Here is a 24,380-nt window from a genome sequence, read left to right on the forward strand (position 1 = left end):
CACAGCTATCGCCTGAGGGTCCCTTGACCTGGCGCAATATCTTTTTAGCTTTTTGTTGAGGCGGGACGCCATCATGTCCACCTGTGGCCTTTCCCAACGATTTACAATCAGCTGGAAGACTTCTGGATGAAGTCCCCACTCTCCCGGGTGGAGGTCGTGCCTGCTGAGGAAGTCTGCTTCCCAGTTGTCCACTCCCGGAATGAACACTGCTGACAGTGCTATCACGTGATTTTCCGCCCATCGGAGAATCCTTGTGGCTTCTGCCATCGCCATCCTGCTTCTTGTGCCACCCTGTCGGTTTACATGGGCGACCGCCGTGATGTTGTCTGACTGTATCAGCACTGGCTGGTTTTGAAGCAGGGGTCTTGCCTGACTTAGGGCATTGTAAATGGCCCTTAGTTCCAGAATATTTATGTGTAGGGAAGCTTCCTGACTCGACCATTGTCCTTGGAAGTTTCTTCCCTGAGTGACTGCCCCCCAACCTCGGAGGCTTGCATCCGTGGTCACCAGGATCCAGTCCTGTATGCCGAATCTGCGGCCCTCGAGAAGATGAACACTCTGCAGCCACCACAGCAGAGACACCCTGGCCCTCGGGGACAGGGTGATCAGCCGATGCATCTGAAGATGCGATCCGGACCACTTGTCTAACAGATCCCACTGAAAGATCCGTGCATGGAACCTGCCGAATGGAATTGCCTCGTAAGAAGCTACCATCTTTCCCAGGACTCGCGTGCAGTGATGCACCGACACCTGTTTTGGTTTTAGGAGGTCTCTGACCAGAGATGACAACTCCTTGGCCTTCTCCTCCGGGAGAAACACCTTCTTCTGTTCTGTGTCCAGAATCATACCCAGGAACAACAGACGCGTCGTAGGAACCAGCTGCGACTTCGGGATATTCAGAATCCAGCCGTGCTGTTGTAGCACTTCCTGAGATAGTGCTACTCCGACCAACAACTGCTCCCTGGACCTCGCCTTTATAAGGAGATCGTCCAAGTACGGGATAATTATAACTCCCTTCTTTCGAAGGAGTATCATCATTTCGTCCATTACTTTGGTAAATACCCTCGGTGCCGTGGACAGACCAAACGGCAACGTCTGGAATTGGTAATGGCAGTCCTGTACCACAAAACGGAGGTACACCTGGTGAGGTGGGTAAATGGGGACATGTAGGTAAGCATACCATGTAATCACCCTCGTCCAGGATTGCAATAACCGCCCTGAGCGATTCCATTTTGAACTTGAACTTCCTTATATAAGTGTTCAAGGATTTCAAGTTTAGAATGGGTCTCACCGAACCGTCTGGTTTCGGTACCACAAACATTGTGGAATAGTAACCCCGTCCCTGTTGAAGGAGGAGAACTTTGATTATCACCTGCTGGAGGTACAGCTTGTGAATTGCCGCCAGAACTACCTCCCTGTCCTGGGGAGTAGCTGGCAAGGCTGATTTGAGGTAACGGCGAGGGGGAAACGTCTCGAATTCCAGCTTGTATCCCTGAGATACCACTTGTAGAACCCAGAGATCCACCTGTGTGCGAACCCACTGGTCGCTGAAGTTCCGGAGACGGGCCCCCACCGCACCTGGCTCCACATGTGGAGCCCCAGCGTTATGCGGTGGATTTCGTGGAAGCAGGGGAGGATTTTTGTTCTTGGGAACTGGCTGTATGGTGCAGCTTTTTCCCTCTACCCCTGCCTCTTCCATGTGCCTTTTAGAATCAGCATCACCCGTCCACTGCCAAGTCCATAATACTCTCCTGGCAGAAATGGACATCGCATTAATTCTAGATGCCAGCCGGCAAATGTCCCTCTGTGCATCTCTCATATATAAGACTACGTCTTTAATATGCTCTATGGTTAGCAATATAGTGTCCCTGTCAAGGGAATCAATGTTATCAGACAGGGAATCAGACCACGCTGCTGCAGCACTGCACATCCATGCTGAAGCAATAGCAGGTCTCAGTATAGTACCTGAGTGTGTATACACAGACTTCAGGATAGCCTCCTGCTTTCTATCTGCAGGCTCCTTTAAGGCAGCCGTATCCTGAGACGGCAGTGCCACCTTTTTTGATAAGCGTGTGAGCGCTTTGTCCACCTTAGGGGATGTCTCCCAGCGTAACCTATCCGTTGGCGGGAAAGGGTACGCCATTAGTAACCGCTTAGAAATTACTAGTTTCTTATCTGGGGAACCCCACGCTTCTTCACACAATTCGTTTAACTCATCAGATGGGGGAAAAGTCACTGGCTGCTTTTTCTCCCCAAACATAATACCCTTTTTTGTGGTAACCGGGTTTATGTCAGCAATGTGTAAAACATCTTTCATAGCCGTAATCATACATCGGATGGCCCTTGTGGACTGTACATTTATCTCATCCTCGTCGACACTGGAGTCAGACTCCGTGTCGACATCTGTGTCTGCCATCTGAGTCAGCGGGCGTTTTTGAGCCCCTGATGGCCTCTGAGACGCCTGGGCAGGTGCGGACTGAGCTGCCGACTGTCCCATGGCTGTCACGTCGTCAAACCTTTTATGTAAGGAGTTGACACTGTCGGTTAAAACCTTCCACATATCCATCCACTCCGGTGTCGGCCCCACAGGGGGCGACCTCACACTTATCGGCTCCTGCTCCGCCTCCACGTAACCCTCAAACATGTCGACACAGCCGTACTGACACACCGCATACACACAGGGAATGCTCTGACTGAGGACAGGACCCCACAAAGTCCTTTGGGGAGACAGAGAGAGAGTATGCCAGCACACACCACAGCGCTATATAATCAGGGATGTACACTAACACAAAGTGATTTTTCCCTATAGCTGCTTTACATATACAATTTGCGCCTAAATTTAGTGCTCCCCCTCTCTTTTTTACCCTTTGAGCCTGGAAACTGCAGGGGAGAGCCTGGGGAGCTGTCTTCCAGCGGAGCTGTGAAGAGGAAATGGCGCCAGTGTGCTGAGGGAGATAGCCCCGCCCCCTTCTCGGCGGACTTCTCCCGCTCTTATATGTATATTATGGCGGGGGATTTTGCACATATATAGTTTATTGGACTATATTATGTGCTTTTTGCCATAGAAGGTACTCTAATTGCAGCCCAGGCCCCCCCCCCCCCCCGCCAGCGCCCTGCACCCATCAGTGACCGGAGTGTGTGGTGTGCATAGGGAGCAATGGCGCACAGCTGCAGTGCTGTGCGCTACCTTCATGAAGACCGAAGTCTTCAGCCACCGATTTTCAGGATGTTCTTCTTGCTTCTGGCTCTGCAAGGGGGACGGCGGCGCGGCTCCGGGACCGGACGATCGTGGACGGGCCCAGTGTTCGATCCCTCTGGAGCTAATGGTGTCCAGTAGCCTTAGAAGCCCAAGCTAGCTGCAAGCAGGTAGGTTCGCTTCTCTCCCCTCAGTCCCTCGTAGTAGTGAGTCTGTTGCCAGCAGATCTCACTGAAAATAAAAAACCTAACAAATACTTTCTTTACTAGAAGCTCAGGAGAGCCCCTAGTGTGCAACCAGCTTGGGCCGGGCACAGATTCTAACTGAGGTCTGGAGGAGGGGCATAGAGGGAGGAGCCAGTGCACACCAGATAGTACCTAATCTTTCTTTTAGAGTGCCCAGTCTCCTGTGGAGCCCGTCTATTCCCCATGGTCCTTACGGAGTACCCAGCATCCACTAGGACGTCAGAGAAACCATATTCTTTATTTTTGTCACTTGGCTATCAGCCTCCCATCCACAGCCCTTGGATGGGGGGGGACACACAGCCCGACAGCCTCGGGCTTCACCCCTGGCCCTTGGGTGGCTGGAGGGGGGGGGGCCCTTGATTTAAGGGGTCCCCACTCCTCCAGGGTACCCCGGCCAGGGGTGACTAGTTAGTGATTTAATGCCACGGCCGCAGGGACCGATATAAAAGTGTCCCCCGGCTGTGGCATTATCTCTCTGACTAGTGGAGCCCGGTGCTGGTGTTAAAAATACGGGGGACCCCTACGTTTTTTGTCCCCCGTATTTTTGGCATCAGGACCGGCTCAAAGAGCCCGAGGCTGGTTATGCTTACGAGGGGGGACCCCACGCATTTTTTTTCCACAATTTTTTACACACTTTTTTGCAGTCCATGAAGTTGAATCCAGGACGCACACTATCGTCAATTGGTCTGTTTTTCGACAGCGGGACTGTCGAATCCGTTTTTTATTGAATATGTCGAATTCGGGTCCCGGCGGGAGGGTATGTGACTGTCGAATTGTGTCGAATTTAAAAACGGTCGAATTCCGGCATCTCTAAGGTGGAGCAACAGCTGGAAAAGAGACCGTATGAGAAATTAAGGAGCGGGCAGAGTCCTTGTGAAGTCAAGTGGGCTTGAGAGATGGAATTTTGGGTTTATTGACTTTGAGAGATATTTGAAAGGAGGAAATGACTCTGGGAGGTGGGAAGATGATCATTCTGTTTTTGACACCAACATTTAGATCACAGAAGCTTAAAAGTGAGAGTGTGTGCATGTGTGTGGGTTGGGAGGAGTTCCAGAAGTAGAGACACTACAGTAGCAGTGAACCAGGAAGGAACTGTGTCACAAAGGCCAATCAAATCCAATCAGAGACATCAGAAAGTTCCAGGAGGAGGAGGTGTGTAGAGACATTACCTTTAGCGTTTGCTAAAATTAGATTAATTAAATTCTTATGTGTGCAGCCTCAGTGGAATGTTGGGGGCGGAAGCCTTATTGCAGACATTCCAAAATTAAGTTAGAGGAGAAAACGGAGATAGGAAGCAGTTTGGCGGCAAAGGGGAGAAAAATAAATTGGCAGCTGGAGACTGGATGGAGAAATTGTTTATTTAGTATTAGCAAAACTAATTTATAGAAATGTTCCAGTGGAGAGGGGACAACTTGAAGAAGCGAGATGAATGTGGGCATGCAGTGAGGGAGCAGTGAACATGGAGGTGGTAGGATTAAAGGGGCGTACTGTAGGTTAAAATGATGAGTGCACATACTTTGTCTAGGAGTACACAAAGGGGGGACTGTAAGAGTGTGTGCAAGATGTAGTTTGAGGAATATATTGTAAGTTGGTGTGATTTGCCTTTTGATGTAGGTAGCAAAACCATGGGCTGTGAAGAAGGGGTACGAGGCACAGATGGGCCAAGAATAGAGTTGAAGGTTGAAAATGAAGTGACGACGTACTTGGCATTATATTGTTGAAATTATTTTTAAAAGTAGTCTATCAATTCCCAAGGAACCAGTGACATCACAGACACAATTACAGCCTATAAGCTCTTACTGATATCACAGATTCCATGAGAATGGGTATGGTGCATTTTCATGTACATGCTGTGGATAGGTGCCAGACGCACTTTAGGAAGCACTTCTACTAATGTGCATTTATCATCGATAAAATCTAAGTTAGGTTCAGAACATGTATGGCATACTTTGCTTCCAGAGCGAGAGCGATAACTCCTGCAGCGAGAGGAGCCGATGCAGACGTCCCCGTGTGAGTGTCTGTACATTTCTGCCTTAAATCAGTTGTTACCTGATGGGAAAAACAAAAAACAAAAACACCTTCAGATCATAAAAGCTGAACCTCTCTCAAAGTGTAATGCATGCATATTACAGATCACAACACAGAGGTCTCTGCTACTCTCTTCCTACGGATTTCTATTGATCAAGCTTGGACTCTAGGCCTCTCTAAATATTAAGGTACCACAATCCCCAGCATATTCTGACAACACTGGGGTGACAGGATGTGTACATACATACACACATTCATTGTAACAACAATTCCGGGTGTTATTAGACATCCTTTTCTCAGGTATAAGTCTCAAAGTCCTGGAATATTAATGAGTCTGTGACCATAAATCAGAGCAGTGAGTAGCGCCCAGCTACTGGGTGTATTTGTGGTCAGCTGACACACTGAAAGGGAGTAGGCACAGCTGGTACAAACACACACTCTGCAAGAGAAGGCACCAGGTATTATATTCATTTAATCAGGAGTGCCGACCACTTGGACATCTATATATATATATATATATATATATATATATATATATATATATATAGTCTTTTGAAAAAAGAGGGCACTCACCAACAATTTCTTAAAAGAAGGTCAGAAGGTCATTTATTGATACATTCGTAGGTCGACGTTTCGATCACATCCCAGTGATCTTTGTCAAGACAACAAAGCAGTGTTGTGTGGTGACAGGGCACCAGAAGCAGTGTGTCAGACATGGTCACATACACAGGTATTTGTACCATCATCAATTTGAGTGAACCAGCCCCACCCACACTAAAATGTTGAAATACACCATGACTATAGAACATCACAAAAAGATCCCATATGGGTTAGCTTCATTGTGATGTTCTATAGTCATGGTGTATTTCAACATTTTATTCAGATGTATTTGATATATGTGTGGCCATATGTTTTGAGTACATTGTGGCTCTCCTGACGCCAGCCATAATTATGGCGGCCTCATAGAAGCCCTATGTCTCCGGGGCCCGAGATATATATCATTTTATTATTACTATGTTTGTAATGTTTTAATGGTATTATTAAAAGTTATGTTTTATTTTTATTTTTATTTTTGGAGGATATTGTGCACCATCATCTATTTGCCATTCCAGCTGACCTAATGTTATGTGTTATCCCCATGACAACGATTAGGTAATATTGCCCCTCTGATGCGATTCTGTGTTGTCACGACAACGCGCATCACTTCTTTAATCTAATGTTAATATCCCTCCGGCTGTGATGGTTAAGGCGTCATTTCCGGTAGACGCGAGTCACTTCCGGTACATGTGTGCGTTCCATGTGTTGCTGGAACGCACTGACACTTCCTGTTTTCATGTGTTCGGCCCTTTAAACAACACTTCCGGTACACGCGAGTCACTTCCGGTTAGCGCGTGCGTTCCAAGAGCCGTTGGAACGCACGGACACTTCCTGTTTCATGTGTCCGGCGCTTTTGAACAATATTATCACATTTGAAAGTACATGTTATCTTTGTTTTGAGGTGCTATACTCAGGACTAGTACTTATTTCTTTTATACAAACATTGAACTATATTAAATGGCTTTAATGCCTGATTACAGCTGACTACCTGACAGGAAGTGACACATGTGGGTGGGGCTGGTTCACTCAAATTGATGATGGTACAAATACCTGTGTATGTGAACATGTCTGACACACTGCTTCTGGTGCCCTGTCACCACACAACACTGCTTTGTTGTCTTGACAAAGATCACTGGGATGTGATCGAAACGTCGACCTATGAATGTATCAATAAATGACCTTCTGACCTTCTTTTAAGAAATTGTTGGTGAGTGCCCTCTTTTTTCAAAAGACTATTATCAGGAACCCGAAATTCCTTGGAGTTGAGCACCACCGTGTTGTCTTCTAGTGATACAGTTCTGTGCGGATGCCCGTATATTATATATATATATATATATATATATATATATATATATATATATATATATATATATACACACACATACACACATACATATACACACACATTATATATATATATATATATATATATATATATATATATATATATATATATATTCCAAAAGAAGGCGGCACTCAGAGACTTGTTAAATCACACAAAATTCTTTAGTGAACAAACTGCATGGATTACATCATTACATGTAATCCATGCAGTTTGTTCACTAAAGAATTTTGTGTGATTTAACAAGTCTCTGAGTGCCGCCTTCTTTTGGAATATGGATGGAGGTGCAACCTCATAGGATGGCACCTGAGCCAGATAGCCCATGGAGGTGTTCTGAGTGCCGGCCACTACATGGATATTTATATATATATATATATATATATATATATATATATATATATATACACACACACACACACACACACACACACATGCATATACACACACACACACACACATATATATATATATATAAACACATACACACACACACACACATGCATACATATATATATACATATATATATATATATATATATAAATAAAACAATACAGGTCTAAGTGCGCTTATAGATAGTACTGTATATCACTTCAACACAAATTTTTATTTTTTTATTTTTTTCAATTTTAGTGTTTAATACATAAAAGCCATAACAACAACAAAATAACAACAAAATATTTGTGAGCATATCAACACCTTTTTACAGAATGTATAAGTAATGCATACAAAACAATTTTTGTCAGATGAAAAGTCCAGTTGACGCTTAAAGTTTGTGACAAATCTTCATTGGTAGCATAGGATACAGATGGAATCAGTGGCGGAAGTACCGGAGACAATGGAGTCGGATGCTGCCGGGCGCCTGCTCTGGAGGGGCACGCTGACCTCTCCATTGCCTCCGGTGCTCTGCCCAGCTGCTATATTTATACATTCAGCGCCAGCACCCGTTAGCTCAGCGGTAGCGGAGGAGGCGGGGCTACCCGGCGCTGACAAGCGGTGCACCCGCCTGCTCACAACCCTGCTGTCCGTCTCCAGCGCAGATCCCCCTTCCCCTCTCACCTGCCGCTGCTGCAGCTCAAGTTAGCAGTGCCTCGGGGATGAACATGTAAGATTGGGAGAGGGGACTGACGGGGAAAAGCGCCGGGGCAGTGATAGTACATACAGGAGGGCACGCACCGGACTCAGGCATGGCGCTTAGATTAGTGTTGTGTGTGATGTGTGTTTATACTGTGGGGAGCAATGTGTGTGTGTATATGTGGCTGTGTGTGTATATCTGCATATGTGTGTGTATCTGCATGTGTGTGTGTGTGCGCGTATGGCAATATGTGAGGGGCTTTATGTGTGTGTGTGTATGTATGTATGTATGTATGTATGTATGTATGTATGTATGTATGTATATATATATGTATATATGTGGCTGTGTGCGTGTATGTGCATATGAGTGTGTGTATATAGCAAAATGTGTGTGGCTGTGTGTGTATTCTGTATGTTACAATGTGTGTGTGTATATATGTGGCTGTTTGTGGATGTGCCTTCAGGCCCCTGTTACCCTTAAATCGTCCCTGCCTGTTGTGGTGTGGGGTGTTGCTGGTGAAAGCAAGGAGTGTGTGTGTGGGGAAGGGTGGGGGGGGGGGGGGGCACCATTGTTATTTGCCTCCGGGCGCCTGGTATTAACTTACGCCCCTGGATGGAATACAGTACTTGAACACAACCCAAGGCGTTTCGTCCCTAACTGGGACTTCCTCAGAGGTAATCTCAAGTGCCAGATGTTTATAAAGATAATCCAAAAGTATATGGAAAGCTCACGAATATATCAATAAAAGCAGGTATAAAACCAATATGACTGGGGGAAGGATTCAATGCTAAAAAAAACCTGGTCACAAGAGATCCGGAAAGCAATTAATGGTCAACCGAGTGACCCAAATACAACGTGGTTTATAGTTAATCACTGACTATGAACCAATCCACAAAAAGAGAGACCGCTCAGCAGTGGGTTAACAGCTAGCTGGTGCAATGATCCTCTCAGAGTTCAAAGTGATAATCATACAATAATATACATATATACACACATACTTACACACACACACACATGCACACACACATATACATATATATATATATATATATTACATACATACATAAACACACAGAGGTTGAGTGTCACTTTTCCAAAATGCTTGGGACCAGAAGTATTTTGGATATCAGATTTTTCCGTATTTTAGAATAATTGCATACCATAATGAGATATCATTGAGATGGGACCAAAGTCTAAGCACAGGATGCATTTATGTTACATATACACCTTATACACACAGCCTGAAGGTCATTTTAGCCAATATTTTTAATAACTTTGTGCATTAAACAAAGTGTGTGTACATTCACACAATTCATTTATGTTCCATATACTCCTTATACACACAGCCTGAAGGTCATTTAATACAATATTTTTAATATCTATGTGTATTAAACAAAGTTTGTGTACATTGAGCCATCAGAAAACAAAGGTTTCACTATCTCACTCCAAAAATTCTGTATTTCGGAATATTCTATATTTCGGGAATATTTGGATAAGGGATACTCAACCTGTATATATATCTACCATATAAAAGTTAAAATTTGTCTGTCTTGCTATACAAATCCACAGTTTACAAGCAAAGATCGTGAAATTTGACATACAAGCGTATTAAAACACCACAGAGGCAACTAAAAAAAAAAAAAAAAGTAGAAATCCCTAGCACCCCTAGGGGGAGACAGCAGCACAGAGTGTATCAGAGAGAGCATAACTCCGGAATTGCTGGAGCCATGTACTCAAAAATTGGTACACATATGCCTCACAGTCTGGGAACAAACACTGTGTGGTGAAAACACCCCTAGCACCCCTAGGGTTGAGGCAGCAGCACTGAGTATTTCAGCAGACAGCATAACTCTGGAATGTCTGCAGCAGTTTACAACAAACTTGGTACACATATGACTTACACTCTGGGAACAAACACTGTGGGGGTCAAACACCCCTGGGGGGGAGGAACAGCAGCACAGAGTATGTCAGCAGATAGCATAACTGTGGAGGCCTGGAACACTTTACCCCAAACTTGGGACACATCTGACTTACAAACTCTGTGGGGGTTAGACACCCCTAGCACCCCTAGGGGTGGGACAGCAGCACAGATTATTTCAGGAGACAGAATAACTCCCGAATGCCTGGACCAATGTAAAACAAACTTGGTACACATATGAATTATAATCTGGAAACAAACACTGTGGGGGTAAGACACCCCAAGCATCCCCAGGGGTGAGGCAGCAGCACAGAGTTTTACAGCTGACAGCATAACTCTGGAATGCCTGGAGCAATTTACACCAAAAGCAGCTATTTACAATAAACTTGGTACACATATGACTTACACTCTGGGAACAAACACTGTGGGGGTCAGACACCCCTAGGGATGGGAAAGCAGCACAGAGTATGTCAGCAGACAGCATAACTGTGGAAGGCCTGGAGCACTTAACACAAAACTTGGGACACATCTGACTTACAATCTATCAACAAACTCTGTGGGGGTTGGACACCCCTAGCACCCCTATGGGTGGGCCTGCAGCACAGGGTATTTCAGGATACAGCATAACTCACAAACGCCGAGACCAATTTTAAACAAACTTGTTACACATATGAATTACAATCTGGGAACAAACACTGTGAGGGTAACACACCCCTAGCAACCCTAGGGGTGAGGCAGCAGCACAGAGTTTTTCCGCAGACAGCATAACTCTGGAATGCCTGGAGCAATTTACACCAAACTTGGTACACATATGACTTGCACTCTGGGAACAAACACTGTGGGGGGTAACACACCACTAGCACCCCTAGGGGTGGCCCAGCAGCACACACTATTTCAGGACATGCATAATATGTCAGTGATGATTTACAAAATGTTCTATTGTTTTGAAGTAAAAATAAATAAATAAAATGCCACCAAAGAAAACAGCTACAAATGGTGGAAATAAAAACAATTCCACAAGGAATAAAATGTTAGCAGCAACCTGTGTGTTTAATCTTTACACTAATTTTTGTAAACAAACATTCTTACAATCCCGGGCAGCGCTGGGTACTCCAGCTAGTGTGTGTGTGTATGTATGTATGTGTGTGTGTATATATATATATATATATATATATATATATATATGTATATTACATACATACACACACTCGTGGTGTGACCAAAATTAATTAGTGGAATTGCCAGTTTCTTATTGCTATTTGTACAGTGTACGTGGTTACTGTGGTCTCCATTAGGAGACAACTGTTCAGTAAGTGTTTGGCTACAGTATTGGTGAGAAAAGCAGGGTTCCATGATCTTGTCTGCTCGTTAGCTAAATAAGGATTGCAAATATGTCAACTGTACATAAGGGCATTGTTGATGGACTACAAGTAGAAATAATGAAGGAAGTATGTTCCACAGTAAATACATTTATCTATTAACTGCTGTTTATACTGTGCAGACATATTCCGCAGTATTTTATGGAGAATATTTCAGTCACATCAACCTTGCACTAGTGCAGCTACCCCACAATCTATGGGGTAGATTTACTATATCGTCACATATCATGCCACTATAGCTCTTCATGCTTCGCATCCTTACCGTGAGGATGCAGGTAGGGACCTTTCCTTTGCCTGGAAAGTGAAATTTCCCCCTGCACGAGAGCACAGTGCATCAGCTTAGTGCTGACGCGCTATGTCTCTCACTCACTCCTCCCCAGCTCCAGGGCACATGCGCAAGATCTCGTTACTCTCATGAGATCTCACATGCAGCCAGGGGCCAGCACCCACCACAGCCAGGAACAGAACTGTCCCTGCTGTGGAGATAGGGCAATAACAACTGCAGTTGTCAAAATCGATAGCTGCAGGTGTTGTAACAGTCAGTGCAACTGACCGTTCATACATTGCCCTTCACACAGGCGTGATAGCTTAAAGATAGCAGCGCTGATAAGAACATGTGCCCCTGTAACGGAGCACACACCACCGCATTAATACATGTGGGGGAAGCGGCATCAGCGCACATAGTATGTGCCGATAGCTCTTCTCCCCCATACCAACCGTCAGGGGCAGATTGGGATCGAAAACCAGCCCGGGAAATATATGGAAGCAGCCCTAATAGAAGTGGGGTCTGTTGGGGGGGTGGGGTGGAGTGTCAAGTGGGCTGGATTACTGCTCAGAAGGCCTGATTAAATGTAGGGATGAAAATTGCATGCCGAAGTCGCGCAGCAAAATGTTAGGGGCGTGGCTTCATGTGGAAGGGGCGGGGCCAAATAGTGCCAATTCACATTACACCACACAGTAATGCCGCTTATACACATTGCATCAGGTAGAACCTCCTATACACACTGTGACAGGTAGAGCATGTTATACATATTGCGCCAGATAGAGCAAATTATACACTTTGCGCCAGGTAGAACACATTATACACATTGCGCCAGGTAGAACACATTATACACATTGCACCAGGTAAAGCACATTATACACATTGCACCATGTAAAGCACATTATACACATTGCACCATGTAAAGCACATTATACATATTGCACCAGGCAGAGCACGTTATACACATCGCCAATCTGCCGCTGCACAGGCAGATAAAATGCCTATAAGACTGACAGGCATTTAATCTGACGTTGCAGGGTGAGGGCTAGGGTTAGGCTCCGGGAAGGGTGAGGGTTAGGCTGAGGGGGGGAGGTTAGCATTAGGCTAAGGGAGGGGGGGGGAGGTCAGCGTTGGGCTAAGGGTGAAGAGGTCAGTGTTAGACTGAGGGGATGGGGGAGGTTAGGGTTAGGCTGAGGGGGGGAGGTTAGGGTTAGGCTGAGGGGGGAGGGTTAGGCTGTGGGTGGGGACGGTTAGGGTAAGGGACTAGACTAGGCTAAATTGCACACACAGTAGTAATAATGCCTTTTAGATACAGTAGTAACATCCCATGCACATTTAGCAGCACTGCCACTGTGCCACACAGTAGTGCCCTGTCACTGCCTCCTCCTCCCTGTCAACCCATATGCATGCTGCAGCAGCAGCACTCACCTGCGGAGTTGTCAGTAATGTTGCTTGTTGCCCCTCATTGGCTGGCTGTCACCCCCCCCCCCCCCCCCTATGCAGGCCGCTGGCACCATCCTCGATTGCGGCAACGTTAACTGAAGCTTCTGCGCATGCGCAAAAGCTTCAGTTAATGCTGCTGCGATCGCAGTGGCGGCTGCATAGGGGGTGACGGCCAGCCAATGAGGGGACAACCGGACCGGCCAAACGGAATCCGGTCTGGTGTCCCGGCATACTAATCCGCCCCTGCCAACCGTTCATACATCTACCCCAATGTTCCCTATGGCATGCACACACTCACACATATACACTAGGGTTGCATTTGTCAGAATAACCTACCTGTGTGTATTTAGAAAATGTTGTCCTGATTACTACACTTGATAGGGGAATAAACAACAGACAAATACATTCACTCATACCCTCAATTTTCCTGGAAAACCCTGGAATGGGAGTACAGCAAACAAATACAATCTGTCCAGGCTGTATGTAGAAGTTACAAATTCATTGGAAGCCACAAGGCAAACATAAAAGAATACACTTGGTACAGTGTGAATGTCCAGCTGGCAGCAGGGGGGGATGAATGCTGTCACACAGATACTGCTGGTGACTTCAAATGACAGGACAAATGCAGACAGCTTTTAAAAGGAATCACAGAAACATGGAAAACTAATGCAGCAATTACAAGGTGAGAACTATGCAGAAATTTGTACAAGAATTAATAAATGTCACTCACTGGAACGAGAAGTTTGTGCTCCCTGTTATTCAAATAAATTAACGGGCAGAGATAATCGTTTCCTGTCCTTGCACTGAGAAGGGAGTAAAGGGACACAATACAGTACTTACGATCTGCTTTTCATTCTGGCTCCCACTGCTGTATGTGGTTGCCAGTGTAGATGAGCAGGCCTCGCTGTACCATGGCACATTGCCAAGCTGGGTAGTGCTGCTGATGGACAGTGTGTAGATGCTGTTTGTGTATCCATCACAGTTGCAGCTGTCACGTTCTCTTCCTCCATTCCCAGACGCCCAAACGTATATAGAGCCCAAACCATTACGACCCTGAAAGAAAGGCATGTAGATGTAAACAAACAGGCATTTAGCTGGCCAAACACATTTTGGAAGGTGTGTAAGCCTATGCTGCTGGCAGAATGGTCTCCGGGTCTAAGTAGAATGCAAGAAGAGCACTGCTGATGGTGTATTGTTTGAGAGGATGCTTCACACAAATGAGAACCTCATTTACTAGATAAAAGACAAATATTCACCTGTATAGTGTATTTTATGTCATAAATGGAGACCTGATCTTACAACCTACCTGGCTGACCCCTCTTAAGAATGCCTCTTCTGCCAGATGGGCTGGACCATCCACCGTCTTCCCATCATCTTCCGGTCCCCAGCTGGCACTATAGATGTGGATGTGGTTAGGGTTGAGTCCAAGTGATCTTGCTTCAACTGCATCTGTCACTTCCCCATCCAGCATCCTAACACCTATCCCACAAGGTATTTAAGAGAGAACAATAAAGGTTATATTAAGGCAGATTTACCAATTATTTCATAACAGAATCCCAATATCTACGAATGCATTAGAAAATAAACTTTTGTAGAGAAAGCTCTATAGGGTCAGCAAATCCAAAATACAAGTTGATCCTATATAAAGTAGGGGATTGGGATGGGTGAACGGGAAGGGGGGGGGGGGTGACCTTCACGTCATCGACTGCCTAAACCGAGGAGCCCACTGTTATTTATGCAGGACAACCACTGTACTACTCAGAGAAGCAGCCCTCCATCCGTCCAGGACAGGCAGAAAGGAATAGTACGGCACATGACAACGCAGGAGATGTGCCCATACAATAAGGTGCCATATACACTTACACATTCTGTTACGGCAGACGGAAAGGGCATGGACTGCTCCTGCACTGAAAAGTACAGGGTGGTCCATAAATGTGGAAACCCCCTCATAAAAAGGAAATGAGTAAGGAAATATTAATCCAGTGTCTAAACATATTATAGGGAGTGGGGGGAAACTTTTTAGGGTATGCCACCAGTATGTCGGCCATCCTGGATGCAACTCTAATTTCTTAATTGGGAAGGTAGTCATGTGACATCAAACAGATACAAAATTTCCTACCACACAATATTGTTCTTCATTTTAACATATCTTTATTCATTCTGGAGTTTTAACCGAGTTTTCTTTTGTAGGTAGTGACACGAATTACAATGGCACAACATAAAACAGAACGTTTCCACACTTATGGACCACTCTGTATAGCTATGCCTGGCTTTTACATTCAAGAAACTATTTCTAATTGAGCTAGCAATACCAAAAAGGGAATATCCAGCTGATTTAAGAACATGTCCTCCTTTTGGACATATTGTTTTTCTAGTTAAATGTACAAAAAAACCTTCCAACAGAATTCCTGCAAATGACCAGCAGCTGTAACCGCTTTCCTCACTAGGCCAAGCATCAGTGTTACATATTAAAGTCCACATATATTTATCCTCATATCACTCCATATAGCCATGGACTATGCTACTTACCCGTGACAAAGCCCTAATCCTAAACACTCATTTTACTATAAGCGAATTAAGATGCCAAAATGTGGGAAAATGCAGCACAAGGAAAAATTGCACAGCAAAGGAAGCGCTCCATATGGCGTAAAAGGATAGTTGTATGGAGGACACATCTGTGAAATTATATATATATATATATATATATATATATATATACATACATACACACACACACACACACACACACACACACACACACACACACACACACACACACACACCACAAAAAAAATACAACCCGGAGGGCCCTAAAACATAAAAAAACAATTGTCCATATACAAGTCCATATAATTTTATGGTTTTAGATGTCTGAATGCTTTCAGCCGTATTTCAATTGGACTTGATTAAAATCCCAGCCTGGAATGAATATTTTGGATCCGATGCTTGATTGTACTCAGCCAGGTATTTTACCTACAAGATACCCTCTCACCAAAACAATGTAGACACCCAAAATAACCTTTGATTAGTAAAAATCTGATGTTTATTTGTAACATCCAACATAAAATATATAATGTATATTAGTCTTTACATTATACAAGGTGTATTATAGGAACACCCAGGTTACATCAAGACAGGTGTAAACATGAGTGCCACCAACCACCCCAGGATGTGAGCTCAGTGGTGGGGACCCTCCAATGTATACTGGATATCCTAATCGCCTTATTTTTTTAAAATCCTACACGTTTCGTCCTTTAACAGGACTTCCTCAGGGGTATATATGATCTTTAAGAAATAAAACAGAGGGTGTCATACAGGTTTACTTAATAAATGTTTTAGCGCCCTCCGGGTTGTATTTTTGTCCACACTGCTTCTGTTCCCACTAGCAGGGGTTCTACCGTGAGGTGCTGCTCTTTGAAGCGCGTGATAAGGGTAATTCGCTTTGAGCTATATTATAGATAGAGATATAGATATCCATCTCTCTATTTATTTATACACATACGCACTAGTTGACATCTATGGTGAATTAATATTGGTCAACTACAAAACAATTCTGGCTCTTCAATATAGTACCAGTTCCAAAGAAAAAAAGAGATTGCCCCAGGCAGAAATATACAGACTGAACACATGATCAATATACTCATTAAAAGGGAATATGATCATCACAAAATCAAATACAGGGGGTAAGGAAAATGGAATTTGTGCACTGGAAATTATGAATTATACAAGCTAAACAAAAAGGATGGGGAGGAAAACACACACACACACGTACAAAATCAAGAATGATTATGGAGAAAACTCTGTATTCTGCTGCACAAAAAAACCATTGACCACATGGTAAAGTTACATACTGGACAAGCTATGCGTCGCAGAACAAGGCTAAAGACCTTAGCTCATACCTTGCCCTGTGATTCCCTGCCACAAGTGCAAACGCTGGCACAGAACAGAGATTGGAACACTCCAGGTTATTCCATCTACATATATGTAAAATAAACATGGCATCTCCTATATAATAGCCTAGATTTGTGACACTGTGCCTGTGTGTCTAACGCTGGGCGTGGCTAGGAGCTCTCATTGGGTTAGCAGCAGGTCTATCACACCCAGTCCACAGCTGATTGGGTGAGAAACGCCCTCTCACACAGGTTACATCCAATGGGAGGCTCTGCCCTTTGGCTGCTGTGTGTTCCCAGAGCAGGATTAACAATGGGGCTGATGGAGCTGCAGCTCCAGGCCCACACTCCAAAATAGGCCCACTGCATCTGCAGCAACATACCCTCCAACAATTTACACATAAAAATCACTACAAATTCGAAAAGGGGGCGTGGCCACGGGTAAAGTGGTGTGGCAATGTCCCTTTTCCTATATGTTCAATGGACGTTTGGAGAGACACAAATCGGTACAGACCATAACAAAAAAAAAAAAAAGGTACTGTACCTGCCAAAAAGGTACAGCTGGAGGGTATGTCACTGCATCTGCAGCAAGTCTCTGTGCTGTAGATAGGGGGAAAAAAATCCTTTTACTGCAGCGTCCTATGTCCTGCTGCCAGTCCGCCTGCCCCATCCGGCATCAACAATACCCTCTCCCTAGCCGCGGTGCAGGTGGAACAAAAGCTGCTGTGGCCACCGGCATAGATGTGTATGATAGCGGCACAGCGGAAGGCTTTCATAGCCCTCCCTGCACCGCATACTCTGAGCCCTGGAGCCTCCTCTGCGCGTGATGTCACAGGAGTGTCTCCCCGCCACAGCCACGCCCAGATCCCCAGAGGCCCCGACTCCGCAACAGAGCACCTGGGCTGCTGGCCTGGAAGCCCCGAGATGGCTAATGTAACGGATAGAGTGGCTGATATTGTGGAGGGTAATGTCTGGACGCTGAATCTTTTCACCTTTTACACTGATTAAGCCAGTCAGTCCGTTCTGCCAGCCAGTCACTATCGTTAGCGCCGGTGTCCAAACGCGTCGCATTACAGGGAAGTACTAAATAAACTACAGCTCCCAGCAGCCCTTAGCGCCGCGGGGAGCTGTAGTTTATTGAGTGCATCTTCTTCCCTGTAATGCAGCGCGTTGAGATACCGGCGCTAACAATAGTGGCTGGCTGCTTGGCTGCAGTGCGAGTCTCCGGGAGAGCCACTGCCAAAAGGAGAACAGCAGCTTAGCTGCTTCCAGGAGGAGAAGCATTACTCGCCCCTCCCCCACTTGCAGTACCTCCAGGCCCCATCCGCTGCACCCCCACTCCAGCAACCGCGGTGGCGCTACACCCCCTCTCCCACCCGCAGCACCCCTGGCACCCCTACAACCACTCCTCCCCCACCTGCAGTGACTCCGGACCCCCATCTGCGGCACCCATCCCGACCCACAGCACCACCACCTCCCCCACCCGCGGCACCCCCGGACCCCATCTGTCTCCCCCGCACACGCCACTCCCCCAACCACAGCACCTACTAGGTGATTCATCAAGCCCTGCGTGCGCTGTTCACGCCGTTGCAAGGGGCTTCGACCCCTTATCCATCGCAATATTTAACCACTCACACAATTATGATTGGAGGTAATACTCCATATACTAAAAATATTGCACGCCACAAGGGTTTGCAAAGGTTAAGGGGGCGTAGCCCCTTACGACGGTGTGAAGAGCGCCCGTAGGGTGAGATGAATCACCTAGTGATATCATCCTTCAAAACTTGGAAGACTTACAAAAATATACATTATGGTAAGAACTTACCGTTGATAACGGTATAATAAAAAAACAGAATAGTTTAAACCAGCCAACCCTGGTTTATTGTATTGTTTCGTGTTGTATTCCTGTTTGCCATTTAATCATCTCTCCACAAGGTTATGTCTGTACTGACAGTGTCTGGTGCTATTGTTCCATATTTTGTGAATTCGATTTGTATCAAGTTGCAATAGTAGTCTTTTGATGTCCCTTTTTCTCTTTTCAGCCTACGTTTTACATCAGTTTACATAAATCTGTAATTTGGGATTCTAATGTCCTGCTCATCTTCATCTAGGCATGATTGGTCAACAAACAATTTGGTGTGTTTAATCCTTTATATGTTTCTTATATGTTCAACGATTTTGACCTTCAGTGGTCTAATGGTTCGGTCTACATTATCCCTTGCCACATGGAAACACAATGACACAGATGACATTGCTTTTATGGCAGGTTATGTTGCATTATTATTATGGCAGGGTCCAAAGGTTATCCACAGGAAAACAATGGGATATGATGGAGCATCAGCGGATTGGCACCAATTGATCAAAGCTTTCTGGCCTCCAAGGATGCAACGGGCCCATCCATATAGCCCCGCCCACTGGCTCAGGCAAACTCTGTGGAGAGTGTATTTTCCTCACCCTTGCCTCTCTTAGATGTGGTAAACAAATCACACACCTGCATAGTGTTAAACCAGAGCCGCAACTAGGGGGGGGGGCTAGGGGGGCAGGCGACCTGGGCGCTGGATTGGAGGGGGCGCCGAGACCCCCAGACATGCTCTCCCTATCATGCGGCAATGGTATCAGTTCAGAGCCGTCTCGTCTGTGAGTAAACTGAAAATAAACTACAGCTCCCAGCAGCCATCGGGAGCTGTAGTTTACTTTCAATTTCCTCTCTGCAGTCAGTGGCGGACAATCTGTGCTTCCGCCTCCTCACAGTCCCGCTGCCCGTCACCCACCCGAACGCCTCTCATTTCTCCCCACCCCCGCTGCCCGACTCCCGCCTGAACATATTTCTTTTCAACCACCCGCTGCCCTTCTCCCGCCCGGAAACCTCTGATCTCTCCCCAGCTCCGCTGCCCGTCTCCTGCCTGAAGGCTTCTCCTCCCGCCTGTCTCCTGCCCGTGATGAGCAGGGTGCGAGGAGCATACAATAGGTGAGCTTTCTGGCAGAGGATATTGACGGGGCGAGCAGTCTGGATCAGGACAGGTGGGCAAGAAGAGAACTTAAAAGTTTCTTAGTATGTGTGTGTGCATATGGGCCTGGCTGTGTACGTATGTGGCTGTGTGTGTATGCGCGCGCATGTGTGGCTCTGTATATATGGCTGTGTATATATGTGGCTTTGTGTGTGCATGTGTGGATTTGTATATGTGGCTGTATGTGTGCATGTGTGGATTTGTATATGTGGCTGTGTGTGTGTGTGTGTGTGTGTGTGTGTGTGTGTGTGTGCGCACTTGTGTGTCTTTGCATATGTGGCTGTGTGTGCATATGGCTGTGTGTATGTGAGAATTTACATGTGTGACTGTGCATCTGCATATGCCGCTAAATTTAATATGGATCCAGCTTGCGAACCCACACCCACTATATAGTACTGTCCACTATTAAATCCACACTGTGCATTACAACATTTAGGGATAGTTATCATATTTATCAAAACTGGCGCACAGGTTTAAGTAGAGTTGCCCTTAACAACAATGGAGAAAATGGTGTAATGTACTGTTTGCCTAATACAGACCTGATCGCTGTTGTGCAGCGGCCGATTACTAAATGACTGCGCATGCGTATGGATCGCAATGTGGAGACGTGACGCCAAACAGCTAAAAAAAAATCCTGCGTCCTTTTTAATCACTAGGTGAATGCATGCTGATTGACAGAAAGTGGTGGTAGTAACTGGACTTTTTCTGAGAGTGTCAGGAATAACGCAGGCGTTCCCAAGCGTTTTCAGGGAGGGTGTATGACGTCAGCTCCGGCATGATCAGCCTGTTTGTATCGCACTCTAGGAGTAAGTCCTGGGCTGCACAGACTGGAAAAATCATTCGATGGTGAGTGAGTTGCGAACGGATTTGCAGATGTCCGCTGTGTGGCGAAGTTTTTGCAGAGCCAAGGATGCACCTGCCACCAACAGGAAAGCCGGAGAGCCGGACGGGAGGAGAGAGATCCTGCAGAATGGGAGGTATGTGTGCACCTACCACACACACATGCAGGTCCCTGCTAAAATTGCTAAGGCAATTTTTCATGTCAAAAAGTTCTGAAATATATATATATATTTTTTATTTATATATATATATATATATATATATATATATATATATATATATATATATATATATATATATATTTATTATTTTTTTTTTTTTTATTTCACTTTTTTGGGGAGGGGCGGGGTGGGGGTGGGGCGCCAAATGACTACCTTGCCCCGGGTGACAAAAATCCTAGTTTCGGCCCTGGTTAAACTACAACATTTGTGACCATATTCACTTTAAGCTTGCTAAAGTGATATACAATCCGATCCCCCCCTGCTTTGCACCAACATTGATGATCGGATATACAAAGACTGAAAAACTGACAGAAATATACGTTATGGTAAGAACTTACAGTTGATAACGATATTTCTCTTAAGTCTACAGGTTCCACAGGATAACAATGGGATATGATGGAGCATCAGCGGATTGGCACCAATCGATCAAAGCTTTCCGGCGCCTTTGTGCGCTTGCGGCACGACCGACGGCCGTGGCAGGACAGCGACTGCCTCTGCCTGATTGACAGGCAGATGCGATCGATGGGCAGGAGGGGGAAAAACGGCGGCGTTTGGCCGCAATTTCGCAGGCGTGGCCGGACCGAACGAGGGGCGGGCTGCAGCGGCTGTGTGACGTCATACGCAGCCACTGCGGGCCAGGGAGCAAGGAGTAGCTCGCGGCCAGCTCGCTAAAGCTGCGCTGGCCGGGAGTTACTCCTGAAGTGCAAAGGCATCGCCGCTGTGCGATGCCTTTGCACTTCTGCAAGGGGGGCCGGACTGACATGCGGGGCGGACTAGCCCCGTGCTGGGTGTCCCCCCGCATGTCAGGAAAGTTGATCGTAGTTGTGCAAAATTTTGCACAGCTACGATCAACTCGGAATGACCCCCACTGACAAGGCGTCCACAATGATTGCTCTGGAATCCTTTGTTCTTGACCCATATGCGGCCACTTTGTTGTTCAGACGGGACGCCATGAGATCTCTCTCTGGCAACCCCCATTTGTCTACTAGAGTCAGGAAGACCTCCGGATGTAGAGCCCATTCTCCTGCTTGAATGGTGTGTCGACTGAGAAAGTCTGCTTCCCAGTTTAGGACTCCCGGAATGAACACTGCGGACAAGGCTGGATGATGAAGTTCTGCCCACTTTATTATGCGACTTACCTCCTTCATTGCTTTTTGGTTGCGAGTTCCTCCCCTGATACCCAACCTTGGAGACTGGCATCTGTTGTCAGAATCTCCCAATCTGATATCCAAAAGGGTCTCCCCTTGTCAAGATGGGATGTCTGTAGCCACCAGGCTTTTTACTATTACCGAAAGTATCCTGGTCTGTGTTTTTATTGTCTGATGTAACCCATACCATTGGCAAGAATCAGACACTGCAGAGGCCTCGAGTGAAATTGAGCATACTACACCAAGTCGAATGTTGACACCATCATATCGATCACTCGCATTGCTGCGTGAATGGATACCGTTTGACTGTGTAGCAAGTCTTGAATCCTTGACTGCACCTTGGATATCTTGTTCAGAGGTAAAAATACTCTGCAGACCTGAATCCAGTACCGCCCCAAGTGAGTCATCCGTTGTTCCATCACAAGAGACTATTTTGCCCAATTTATGAGCCACCCATGTCTCTGTAGACATATTATGACATAGGAGCAATTCCTGTGACTGTGCCAGGATTAAAAGATCATCGAGGTATGGGAAAATTCTTATCCCCTGCTAGCGGAAATAAGCTGCCATAACCACCATAATCTTGGTAAATACTCTGGGGGCTCTGGCCAACCCAAAGGTTAGAGCCTGGAACCGAAAATGCTGTTGGAGGATAGCGAACCTGAGATAACACTGATGGGACAGTGCTATAGGAACATGTAGGTAAGCATCCTGTATATCCAAGCATACCATATAATCTCCTGGCTCCATGGCCAAGATAATGGACCGCAACGTCTCCACGTGAAACAGAGGTACCCAAATGTATTTGTTCAGCATTTTGAGATTGAGAATGGGCCGAAAGGATCCATTTGGCTTCTGAACCAAAAATAGGTTGGAGTAAAAACCCTGTCCTCGTTGTGCAGGGTAAACTGGAATAATTACTCCTGACTAAAGCAATTTCTGAACTGCTTCTTGCAAAGCCCTGGCCTTTGCCTCTACCCGAGACGGGCTGGTAAAGAAAAACCTTCGAGGAGGATGCTTCTTGAAGGGAAAAGCATAACCTAGAGATACTGCTTCCTGCACCCAAGCATCTGTCGTAGACTGCTGCCAAATCTGTGCAAACTGAAGAAGTCGGCCTCCCAAGTGGAGGTCCGCACCATCAGGCTGATGGCTTGTCTTCCAATTTGGAAGCCGGTCCTCTGATAGACCAATGTTTTTTGATCTTACCAGATTTGTTGTATTTGGGCTTGCAATCACTTTTTCTCTTAACTTTTCTTTGAGTTTGAAAGGGCCGGAACACCGGAACTTTAAGTTTGTGTTTGTATGTGGAAGGAAACTTGACCTTTTTGGAGTCTGCTTCTGAATCCAGAATATCTGTTAATTCCTTACCAAAAAGAATATTTCCAGAGATAGGTAAAGATTCCAAAACCTTTTTGGATTCTGAATCCGCCTTCCACGTACAAAAACCATATTGCTCTACGAGCAGCTATTGTTGAAGCGGATGCCCTGGAGGCTATAGTACCCATATCTAATGCTGCTTCTTCCAAGAATATTGCAGCCTTCTTTATATGAGCTATATGGGATTTTTGTTCTCTAGTAGATGCTGGAAAATCAGCCTCCAATGTATCAGCCCAGGCTGCTACTGCCTTTGCCATCCAAGCAGAAGCCATGGCTGGCCTTCTGACTGCCCCAGACAGGGAAAATATGTTTTTTAGAAACCCTATCCACTCTCCTATCCGTGACATCATTTAACGATGTTGAAGGCAAAAGGTAATGTAAATTTTTGCACTAATCGAATCACATGCGTATCT

The 24,380-nt window shown here is 45.7% G+C and overlaps 1 protein-coding gene across 2 annotated transcripts in view; it reads right to left on the bottom strand.

Annotated features, from left to right (window-relative positions):
* Positions 1-24,380, bottom strand: part of FURIN (furin, paired basic amino acid cleaving enzyme) — a 389,010-nt gene that overhangs the window by 49,824 nt on the left and 314,806 nt on the right. For both annotated transcript variants that reach the window (XM_063925863.1, XM_063925862.1), the window contains exons 8-10: positions 14,790-14,962; positions 14,324-14,536; positions 5,390-5,490 (exon numbers count right to left, since the gene is read on the bottom strand). In XM_063925863.1, the coding sequence (XP_063781933.1) occupies positions 5,390-5,490; positions 14,324-14,536; positions 14,790-14,962 (487 nt within the window). The remainder of the gene's footprint in view (positions 1-5,389; positions 5,491-14,323; positions 14,537-14,789; positions 14,963-24,380) is intronic.

Source organism: Pseudophryne corroboree, chromosome 6, assembly GCF_028390025.1.
Source record: "Pseudophryne corroboree isolate aPseCor3 chromosome 6, aPseCor3.hap2, whole genome shotgun sequence".
Classification (NCBI taxonomy): Eukaryota; Metazoa; Chordata; class Amphibia; order Anura; family Myobatrachidae; genus Pseudophryne; species Pseudophryne corroboree.